The sequence below is a fragment of the Eptatretus burgeri genome, chromosome 9 (assembly GCF_056783735.1).
Source record: "Eptatretus burgeri isolate ZD-2024b chromosome 9, Ebu_testis_v1, whole genome shotgun sequence".
Lineage (NCBI taxonomy): Eukaryota > Metazoa > Chordata > Myxini > Myxiniformes > Myxinidae > Eptatretus > Eptatretus burgeri.
The window spans coordinates 17,614,270-17,626,530 of NC_140969.1; the positions used below are offsets into that span (position 1 = coordinate 17,614,270).

The 12,261-nt window shown below is 40.1% G+C and overlaps 1 protein-coding gene across 1 annotated transcript; it reads right to left on the reverse strand.

Annotated features, from left to right (window-relative positions):
- Positions 1-10,213: 10,213 nt before the first annotated feature.
- LOC147019633 (insulinoma-associated protein 1a-like) lies at positions 10,214-11,895 on the reverse strand. Its single transcript, XM_085894191.1, has one exon. It carries the CDS (start codon positions 11,750-11,752, stop codon positions 10,694-10,696), a length of 1,059 nt encoding a protein of 352 aa, XP_085750317.1. The 5' UTR covers positions 11,753-11,895; the 3' UTR covers positions 10,214-10,693.
- Positions 11,896-12,261: the final 366 nt, after the last annotated feature.

The window sequence follows — 12,261 nt, forward strand, 5'->3', positions numbered from 1 at the left end:
AAAAGAAGATGTCAACACGTTAAACTCAACCAAACCACTTACACGTGGAATTTCGGTGTTCTGGAAGGAAAGCCACCATATCTGTGGATCATTTTTAAAAAGCCAGATGGTGATACTGCGACTGATAAGAATAATGCATTGAGTGATAATGCTAAGGTAAAACATGGAATTATCGAGATGGAACATTTTATCCACGAGATAGATTGGAAATTAATTGGAAAAAAAATGCTTTTGCTGAAGCATACAAGTCTTACCAAAAGGTGTGTGAAAGTAATGGAAATAAAGAACCTATTTTGGATATGACAGCATAAAAAAGTTTGTATACAATCTATGCGTTTCACCTGAGCGCTCAAAAGGAAACTATAAAGTCTAATCGAGTGGATACTTCCCGATACATTGAAAGAGGAGAGAGTGAAGAAGTTGATACATATTGTTTGCTTTTGGAAGAAACAGAATTGCAGATTAATACAGATAATGGTGTTATGATTAGTCTCACATAATTTTTTGTTAAATAAATGAGTGGCAAAGTACCAACTGGAGTATATGTTAATCAAATCAATCTTCATAAGCTATCATCTTGTGTTCAAAATCAAAAGCCTTGTACGATTAACGTTAATACAATTCAGAGAAAAGGAGCAGTAAGAATTGATGTTATGCTCACAAGAGAACAGGTTAAAATCTTGAATGATACTGGCTCACTTAAAATTAAAATGACAAAACCAATGTTGAAAAAATATTCAATAAGAGAGACGAGTGGAAGATTTCTCCCATTTCTAATTCCTTTATTTGCTGGCTTAAGTGCAGTTGGAGCATTGACGGGTGGTATTTCAACAGCGTTGAAAACTGCCAACGAAAGGAAGGCTCAACTCCAGGCTCAAAAAGAATTGGAAAGACATAACAAAGAGTTGGAGAAACAAATTAGTGGAAGTGGTGTAATTGTAGATTTTGCTGATAAACTTGAAGGTCTGCCTGATAAAGCGAGATTGTAAGTTGGAGATATGCTTTCTTCGATCGCACAAGCAGGTGTAAAATTAACGTAAAGAGGTAATGGATTATATCTTTCTAATAAATAAATGAGCATTGATGAGTGGTTTAAAGAATTTGGAAAGAATACAACATCAAATTTACAACTTGTCAAATATTGTAAGAAATTAAAAATTCATAATGTGGTTATTTGTATGAGAGATGAATTAACAAATGTGCCTAAACATACAAAGAATATTATTATGAACTTTGAAGATAATAATGGGAACGGTTCTCATTGGGTTTGTATTTTAATAGTCAAGACAAATATTATTTTAATAGTTTTGGTCTTCCACCACCTGTTGAAGTTCAAAAATTCTTCCAGAATGGTGTTTATCAAACATTTCAAGTCCAAGAATTAAATTCCAAGTGTTGTGGTCAATTATGTCTTTATGTGTTATTTCAACTCAACAAAAACAAAAATTTTTATGACATTATTTTTAATCTAATATAAATGACTTATGTTGGTAAAGATGGTTCTATCTTTGGTGTATCCCAAGAACTGGATATTGATTTATCAAATTATGACACAAAGGCACAGGCTGAATGACATAAATATAATATAACCAAAAATATTAATATGAAAAATGCTAATAAATTAAAATATTATCCAAGCCCGACTGACGCGAATGACTTTGTGAGATTTAGCGATTTATCACAATATATATCCTTAAATAAAACGGCCGTGTATTCCAAAGATACAGAAGTGTTGATTTTATCTCCAGGTCATACAGAATTCACAGTTCGAATTATAATAAATTTTTACAAAGAAGGGCGTATCGTTTGTATGAGAATAGAACAATGGGGGTATGATATGAATGATTTAGGGTATAATTGGTCATTTAAAATTGACCTAGAAGACCTGGAACAATTAAATCAGTCTCGTAAGGAAGAATATTATCCACTTGGTTTTGAGAATGAGTTTTGTGGAAGCACGATTAGTAAACAACAAATAAAATAATTTAATAAGGGTAAATATAATAATGTTTTTGCCAGAGTTTATATCATGAAAACAGAAAAAACAGGATTAAATATAATAAGTAAGGAAATACAAAATGATTTAACTTTGGGAAGATGGGTAGGTGTTTCGTGCCATAATATTATTCCAACATATATTTCTAATACATAAATGACAGCAAGAAGGCTTCAAGAAAATTATCATTTCTGTGTCCAAGCATACCTTCAAGAAAAGGGTATTCGGTATTTTAATAAATATGTTCTACAACATAAGAATGAGGTATTTTCAATAAAATATTGGCATTATGCTGATGTTGATAAACCGACAACTTTAGATTTAATTAGAATGTTAAATAATGAAAAAATTATAAAGTTAAGAAAAGGTAAGGCTCTTTTAGAAATTCAAAAGATATTTTATTGGTTTCCTGTTGTAAAAAAAATATTTTGGATACAGGAATAACAAGAAATCCTGATGAATATATGTATGATATTCTATGGGGTGTAAGCGATTCAAGGATAGTAAGGGACGAGGAAGGAGTTGAAGAGAGAAAAGAGGAGGAGAGGGAGAAGAAATAGAAGGAGGAAAGATAGAAGAGAGAGAAGGAGGAGAGAGAGAAGAGAGAGAAGGAGGAAAGAGCGAGAATGAATAAATATGGAAACCAGTGAGATTAAAAAAAGATTGGTGGTATTACAGAAAATAACTCAACCCACCGAGGAGGAAAACAAAGAAATGACAAGTCTATTTGCAATACTTTCGACAAGACTATTGACATCGGCAAGATATTCATTTTAATTCAAGTTCTTCATTTTTTTTATTCTTAAATAAATGGAGGAGAGAGTGAAGGCATTTCTAAGGATTCTTTATGTTTTAAAAATTAAGATTCAAATGTGCATGTTGGAAACTAAAAAGGTTTTTGCACTCTGCAGGAATTTTTCTCATAAATAAATGAGTTATTCTGTTAAATGTAAAAAGAAAACTAATACGAAAAATATTTCAGATATTAAAAGTAAAAATAACAGGGTTATACAAAAAGGTATATGTTCGGTGTGTGGTTCAAAAAAAAAATCAATTTATCTCCAAACACAAACTCGGAGGAGATGTACAAAAGTTTATCAGGAAGTAAATTTACAACAATTGGAATACCAGGGGAATTACATCTTCCAGGGTATTCTTTCTGTGGTGAAGGCACAAACTTGGATAAAAGATTAGATGAGGCAGACAATCCTAAATCATGGAGTAAACCCATCAATAGAGTTGATGAAGTGTGCATGAGACACGATATTGATTATGGGAATACCACAACTTTGGAAGAAAAGCATGAAGCCGATAGAGAAATGTTGTATAATTTGTCTCTGATACAAAATCCAACCTTGAGAGAAAAAGTTGATCGGTTCATTGTGAAGAAGATGATCAGTGCTAAATTGAAACTTGGACTTGGAAATTCAAAAAACTTATAGGCTCTAATGATGTCATTGAGACTGAAGAGCAATTAGCTGATGAATTGCATAAACCAATATTCACAACAAAGTTTCGTAGAAGGAAGGTTTATTCCAAGGAAGTTGATTATATCTGGTCTGCTGATTTGATTGAACTCAATAATGATAAGGGGTACAAGTATGCTTTAACCGTTATTGATTTGAGAAGTAGATACGCATGGGTTGTCCCTTTAAAACACAAAACAGGTAATACTCTTATGTTAGCCTTTCAGCAGATATTTAATAAAAGTAAGAGAAAACCTAAAAAATTGCGGACTGATGAGGGTAGAGAGTTTTATAACAAGACATTTATGAATTTTCTAAAAAATAACAGTATCACATTATACAGTACCTTTAATGAAGGGAAGGCAGTTGTTGTTGAACGTTTCAATCGTACCTTAAAAGAGAGACTATATAAAAAATTCACAGAACTCGGTTCACAACAATGGTCATCTTTTATTCAGGATATTCTAGATAAGTATAATGATACGAGTCACACGTCAACGAATATGAAACCATCAGAAACATTGACAAAATTAAAATATGAAAAAGAGATTAATATCAGAAAACCTAAGTTCAAAGTTAGTGATATCGTAAGAATATATAGGTGCATATCTCATTTTGAAAAAGGTTATATTAAACGATGGACGAACGAACTTTTTAAGATTGTTTATGTAATAGATACGGTTCCTTGGACTTATAAGATATATGATTTAGAAGGGGAAGAGATTTTAGGTTCATTTTATTCACAGGAATTACAAAAGACAAAACGAAGCAGATAATACCCATGGGAGCAATGGGTTGGCGCTTCACTCCCTCCTACTATTAACCGTTGTGGACACTCGAGGGCCAAGTCCGAGGTGTATAACAGTATATAATGTGTGTCAAGGGGGATGTTCTTAGATCTGTGAACCCCAAACACAGAATCCTCAACTGAATAGTCAAGGCTTAACTTTTGTTTGTTGGTGTGTGTGTGCAGTGGGAGCAATGGGTTGACGCTTCACTCCCTCCTACGATACACTGTTGTGGACACTCGAGGGCCAAGTCCGAGGTGTATAACAGTATATAATGTGTGTGAAGGGGGACGTTCTTAGATCTGTGAACCCCAAACACAGAATCCTCAACTGAATAGTCAAGGCTTAACTTTTGTTTGTGTGTGTGTGTGTCCCAACCCTCACATTCAAAATCTCAACCCCAACCCTCGCCCAACACAATGTCTTTTTCAAAATGAGATTTCCAACTATATATATATGTTTTTACGTTTTTTTTTTCTCTTCTTCCAATTCTGTCTTTTAAGGCTTTCAGGTTTTATTTGATGATGTAGAAAGCAGGAGTAAGCCTGCACTTTCTTCCCAGAACTAACAATATATATTGTTGCAAATTCGTGCCCGCCGGCGTGCGATCGGCCGCTCGACTCGAATGGCGGCCGCCTCGCCCACCGGAACGGACAATTCTGTCATGACCCTCTCGGAACAACGCCGGGAGCTAGTCACGGGTGGGGGTTTAACCCCACCACGACCGTGCCAATTGCCCACCCGCGCAGGATAGGGTTGCTCGCCAAATTCGATCTACCTAAGTACCTGCGCGGATGGTCGACCGGGCGATTGTACTTCGCCGCAGGCCGACTACGGACACGAACCGCTTAAGCGGTCCTTTCCGTGCTATCGGGATAACCGAGCGGTGTTATCGTCGGCCTCGACGGTTCCGATTAATTATCGGGCGTTTTAAGCCAACTACGAACCCTTTTACATGAAGCAGGATGGAGGGTAAATAAAGAAAAGACGAAGCGAAACGGGAAAACAGTTCACACAATGCACATTTATTACGCGACACACGGAAAGCACACATATACAGCCAAACAGTCAAAATGCACCTATATCTGTAAAACAAAAGAAACAATGACGCAGAGTTACTACCAACTACGCGCACACACGGTAACACTTATGCAGTTCTACTTTACAGACGGCACCAACACACATTTACTCAAAAGCAAAGGAAAGAAGCCACCCTCATAGACAAGGGGGCAGATGGGCCTGTAGGCCAATATGTGCGCGGGACCTGAAGGAGCGGCCTCCCCTGATCCTAGAATTTGCATATTTCGATTTCACACGGACGCGCCTGGAGGCGGGGCCAAGCCGCTCCGCGCTTGCTAATTGGATGGATCAGAAGTGGGCGTGTAGCATTCTTGATCCGAATTCTCCCTCGGAAAGGCCGCTATTTGCACTCGCGGCTCGGTGCGTATCTTGAACGAGCCCAAGACAGCCTGACGCTCAGTGTTCACAGGTGGTGCGGGAATGGCCGTAGAAGGAGAGAGGTGAGGGTGGTGGAGGGTTTATCGGTGTTTGTTTGATGGTTATGGTGGTTGATTCAAAATAAGGATAGAACAGAAAAACGGCTATCTCAAAGCGTTGCAGCCCGAATGAATCACATAAATTCCCTCTAAAGAACGGGTTTGAAGCTAACTACACATGTACTTCGAGTTATCTCACCTACGGGCCCTGAATGGTGTTTTGCGAATTTCCACAGCCGTAACAATATTTTTTATGTTTTTTTTCTCTTCTTCCAATTCTGTCTTTTAAGGCTTTCAGGTTTGATGATGTAGAAAGGGGGAGTAAGAACTTTCTTGATAGGTTTAGATCCCAAAGAGTGGTAGCATTTCAAGTCTCCAAAATAAACCCAACTTTCCAAGTCTCCAAGGTATAACCACATTCCTGTTGAGTTTCCAAGATACATATCACATTGTGAGTTATCAAGCCAGAACCCACATTTCAAGTATCCAAAAATATAACCATCTATCCAAGACTCCAAGGTAGAATCACAATTTCCAGAAATATTGTGGGTTTCGGTGATAGATCTCACATAGTATAACTGTGGATCATCAAGGAAATCTCCATTTTTCCAATTTTTATGGGTTTCAGTGATAGATCTCACATAGTATAACTGTGGATCATCAAGGAAATCTCCATTTTTCCAATTTTGATGGGTTTCAGTGATGGATCTCACATAGTATAACTGTGGATCATCAAGGAAAACTCCATTTTTCAAAATGTCTGAAATTTTTGAGTCTCCAAGGTAAAAATTGTATTCTGGCTCATCAAGGTATAACTTGTTCAGGGGGTATTGTCTTGATAACTCACAATGAGTACTATTGTTGCAAAACTCTTTTTTCAGGATTTTGCTGGTCTCCAAGGTATAACTCTTTGGTTGGGTCATCAAGGACGAACTCGTTCTGTGGGTCTTGGTCGCTCATAAAATCTTCAACCAAGCCAACAATTTCGCCCCAAGTTGTAGCAAAAGCAGTATTTTCATTTCGTATTTCAGATACAATTTCCTGTGAGAGAAAATAATAATGTATTAATTAAGTGATTTAATTATTAAATGAGTATGCTTCAATTAAACTTTGAAAATAGGAAAATAAAATCTTACCTCAACTGATAAGAGGTTTGAATCCAGTTCATCAACTTGAAGGTTTAGTTCCATACAAGTAGTCGATCTCCAAGGAACCCCAAAGTCATCCCACTGAAGGCCAAGCTCGTTCTGTGGGTCTTGGTCGCTCACATGGTCTTCAACCAAGCCAACAATTTCGCCCCAAGTTGTGGCAAAATCGGTATTTTCAGATACAATTTCCTGTGAGAGAAAATAATAATGTATTAATTAAGTTATTTAATTATTAAATGAGTCGATGCTTAAATCAAACTGAAAATAGTGAAATAAAATCTTACCTCAATGGATAAGAGGTTTGAATCCAGTTCATCAACTTGAAGGTTTAGTTCCATACAAGTAGTCGATCTCCAGGCAAGCACACAGCACACCATTGCCAGCAAAAAAAAATGTTTAAAATGGAGCCTGGGCTTGAGGCTTTTATGGGGAAAGACTGGTGGGTGTGGTTTCCTTTGGAAATTCCCTGGGCTAGCCCAGGCAAATTTTTCAAAAGCATAACATTCTAGAATTTTCTGGTGATTTCTTTGTGAGTCAGAGATGAACTGGAAATGATGTAAGTGTAGGTGGGGCTTAGCAAAAGTGGGTGGGGCTTATGAAAATGCCTCATGAAAATGGGCGGGGCTTATAAAAATTCCACTACACATGGGCGGGGCTTATGAAAGTGGGCGTGGTTTAACAAAAAACCTGTGGCTCGGGAGGTGGTGAAACAAGAGCATTAAGAGAAGTTTATCATTTCGTAATGGCACAAAAGGGGTATCTTAAAAAATATGAAGATTCAAATGTTTTATTTTTAAATATTTTAGATGGGGATTATTGTGCAAAGAAAATTAAACGATTGAAGGAATTTGAGAATGAACAAATCTTTATAGGTTCAATGAGTGAGCTAAACAATATGCATTGGTTATTTGAAAAAGAGTGTCCCGAGGCTTACATGTTTCAGATATTTCTTTAGAATCACCTTGAACAAATCACATTACTACTTTACTACTTGAACAAATCTTTCTCTTATTGCATTGGTTATTTGAAAAAAAGTGTCCCTCGGTTAAAAGGGGAGACAAATGAATATACCTTGGGATAAAAAGGGGGTTTACTTTTTAGCGGAAAAAAAATGAATCGCTGAAAATCCCCCATTCATTTACATGGGGAAAAGTGAGCCAGAATCAGTATATTCACCCTACACACAGTGCTATGACGTCACAAATGACGTCACAATTACTGCTTATTTAATTAATTCTTTTTTTTAAGGATTGACATCACAATTCTTCTTCTTCGTTTGGTATGACGTCACAATCGACACTGGAGACCTGGGTATGTGCCTTTTCAAAGTTTGATATCGTTCTTCCTCATCCATTTCAGCTGTTTCCCAAGTGTCTCCCAAGGTTTGAAAGCTGTTCTTTCCCAAGGTTTGAATTAATTAATTCACCCGAGGTTTGATTATTATTTAATTATTAATTTATTTAATTATTTACTCACAAGGTTTGATTATTATTCAAATTATTAATTAATCCCAAGGTTTGAATTTTCCCGAGGGAAACAGATGTTTCCCAAGGGTTTGAAAGCTGTTTTTTCCCAAGGTTGGAATTAATTGTTGTGCTTGGTAGGCATTTGTGAATACATTTACAGAGAGAGGGGCGAGAGAGGGGGGGGAGAGGGGGCGAGAGAGAAGGGCGAGAGAGGGGGTGAGAGGGGGGCAAGAGAGGGGAGGGAGAGAGGAGGGGGAGAGAGGGGTGAGAGAGAGAGGAGAGACAGAGGAGGGGAGAGAGGAGGGGTGAGAGGGGGTGGCAAGAGAGGGGAGGGAGAAAGGAAGTGGGAGAGAGGGGGGATGAGAGTGGGGGCGAGAGATGGGGGGCGAGAGATGGGGGGCGAGAGATGGGGGGCGAGAGAGGGCTGCACATACTGGCACTCACCTACGGGCCCGACCCTACGGGCCCGTACTAGTACAAATAAATGAACAAGAAGACGTGCAGAGCATGATACTTGCAAAATCCAGAAAACAAATTTTACCTCAAAAATAATTGGTGGTTGAATTCAATGACCAAATATGCAACTCCTTTTCAAATTTTAAGTCAATCAGATGAAAATTGACAATTTTAGAAATACCTCCTTAATTGTTGACCTTGGGCCTATGTTGTGCTTTTTGCCTATGTTGATCTCGAAAATAATTGGTGGTTGAATTCAGTGACCTGATTATGCAAATCTTCTTCAAATTTCAATCCATGAGACGAAAATTCAGGATTTTTAGAAATACAGTACCTCCTTAGTTGTTGACTTAGGGCTTATGTTGACCTTTTGTTCTATGTTGACCTAAAAAAATAATTGGCCGATTGAATTCAATGACCTGAAAAAGATATATCCTCTTCAAATTTCAAGTCAATCGGATGAAAATTTAGGATTTTAGAAAAACCACCTTAGTTGTTGACCTTTTGACCTCAAAAATAATAGGCTAGTTCCTTATGACAAACTCTACCATGCGGTGAAGTTTTGGGAAGATCAGTTTAAAATTGCGGCCTGCAGGCGACAGACAGACAGATAGACAGACAGACAAAAATCGACTAACCGATATACTTGAAAAATCTTCGATTTTTCAAGTAATAAGTAACTGGAAGGGCACTCAGTGGAGCGCGTACCTCTGCCCCGTAATGCCTGATCCACGAGAACATATCGGGCCCAATACATTTTTGAAATATCGTGCGATATATTGTTTTTGGCCCTAATCACGCAATGGTGAATAATCAGTTTAAAAATGAAATAACTCTTGTATCCAGATCCAGATCTGGATTCGGATCTTCACCAAAATCGAATCAATTCGTCCTTGCGACGCATCCAACCTGTCCACCAAGTTTCGTCTGAATCCGTCCACTACTTTTTGAGACATCCTGTACACAGCCAAACAGGCAGAGAGGGGGTGAAAACATAACCTCCTTCACCTTCGATGGCGGAGGTAATAAATGTTTAACAGGTGCAGGAGGCTTTCTCGGCTTTCTGGAACTTTATTGTTAAATACCAAACATCGTTTGTTTTTCAATGCAAGAAATCGTGCACTCACAACATGACCGAAGTAAAAACAAAAAGGTAGCAGTATAAATGACGTCACCACTTTTGACATCCCCTGGGGTAATGATAATAATAAATAACAATTTTCATTAAAGTATAATAATAATAAAAATGCAATTACAATTCATTTAAAGCTGTTTTGCTGAGCAAAGCTTTCATTCATAAACGAATTTAAGGGCACGCTAAGCTTGATTGGAGTATACAAAAGATATATTATTATTTTAAAAGTTTTTTTTTTTTTAATATATATATATACTTGTAAAATATATATATACTTGTAAATATAAAACATTAGCTGTAGCAGTTAAACATCACATTTTATTAAGAAAAAGCATCAAAAGTGTGAGAATTCAAGGAAAACGATTATCTTTGTCTTTGTCGAACTGCGCGCACAACCCAAGCCGTGGTGGACCTATTAGCCTGCTGGTCAGTTCTTGGAAAAGTGAGGTCTTGGATCATAATGGCGTCTTGGTTTTTCAGGATGTATGGCTAACCTGGAGCATGAGGTCCACAACACTGTAATACAAACATTGGGCCAACTTTGTTGATGTCTGGTTTGTCTTGATTATTTGAACATCACAATATCTCATCATCATCATCATCATCATCATAATCATTATCATCATATTTACTGAGTACAGGCAACTCCGACGTATTGAGATAATTTTTATTATGGTTGTATTTAGGACCAGTTTTAAAATGACACAATGACCATCTTCAGGTGTACAACACGTCCACCTGCTCAGCAAGCCGCAGTTCGCAATGGCGGAGGTATCCTGCTGGCTTCCCGCTCAGTGATCCAAGGCTTATTAATGTCACTGCTCACACTGCTGGGACTCGTCACACGGCGGGTCTTGCCTCCGTGCACCGCCTGTATGTGCTTACGGACGTAAGCGGGCCGCCGGAATGTTTTGACGCAGTGAGGGCATGGAAGATGCACATCCGGCTGCGCAGTTGCTTTAACTTCAGCCTCAAAGTGACCTTGAGACCTCGGCGCAACTTCACAGGTCTCAACCTGCACTCTACTCGGCTCCCGATCTTTGGAAGTCCCTGTGGTCCGTGGCTTGTGCCAGCGCTTGTGCGACGCTAAATTCGCTGGACAACTGAAACCCTTTCCGCAGGCATCGCAGCGGTATTCCACTACGACCATGCGGCAGCATCGGTGTTGGGCTAGAGCCAGGGGTTCAGGGTAGCGACCCCGACAGAGCTGACACTGATAGTTACCCGCTGCACTATCCTCGTACCCACTACCCAGCCCCGCAGACGTCTCCAGGTTAGGTAGCGGTGCATCCGTGATCATAAGTCCGAGCACTGGAGACGTGGTGACGTCGTCTTCGACCGTGGATGCACCTGTGGAAGTCTTCGAGCGCTTGCGCTGAGCACCTCGCCGACTTGCAGGAGTTCCCGCTGCTCGAGCCGATCGCTTGGCGGAGATCGGTCGAGATTCTTGCAGCGAATAAACGGCCCGCAGTGTCTGAAACTCATAGCCGAGAGCTGCTGCTCGCACGGCAGGTCCGAAGGACACATGTCGCGACAAGGCCAGAAGTGACTCGGCGAGTTCTGCATGCTGGAGTTTCAGCTGGCCAGTTTCACCGGCTTCCTGAGGCTCCCTGCTGTCCGGGCGAGCCGGACTCACGCTGCCCGGTCGGGCAGGACTCCCAGGGTTAAAGTTCCAGGTACTCGCGCCAGACCCCAGAGGGGCGGGTAGGGAGGCGCGCTCTCCATGGTCCTGTTTCCTCTGCCGGAGGCAAACGATAGCAGCTGAGCGCCGCGTCCTCTTCACCAGGAATCCTTTGGGCATCTTAAAGATGGATATCGAGGCAATCAAAAATATGCTTCAAAAACGTTATAGAAACACAGACATGCAGCCGTTTGCGAACGTTAGTCTGTCCCTTTCCACCTGCCTCGGACACTGTCATTCGCAGAAGGCACGGGGCGGTCGCACACACGCCTTTTAACGCGAATGGCACTCTTTGTTTGTTGAGCTGTCGATCCGACGGGTGGGAGGAGGTGACGCACCCGCTCCGCGCTCACTTGCACAGCAGATGCTGCCTTGCCCTGGGGCTTAGGATCTGTGCAATCCCGTGCCCCCTCCCCTCCCACCTTTAGCACAACACCCACCACTCGAACCGCCCTCCCTCGCTGGAGTCCGTTTGCCCGCGACGCGCGCCTTTGTGAGCGCGTGCAACACCGGGTGCGCCTCGCGGGACACGTGCCCGCCCTTTTGTTGGCAGCAGCGCTCAACAGAGGAGCCGTGGATCGAGGGGCGGGAGCGGGAAAAAACTTCTTATGCCCCACATCGTGTTAAGG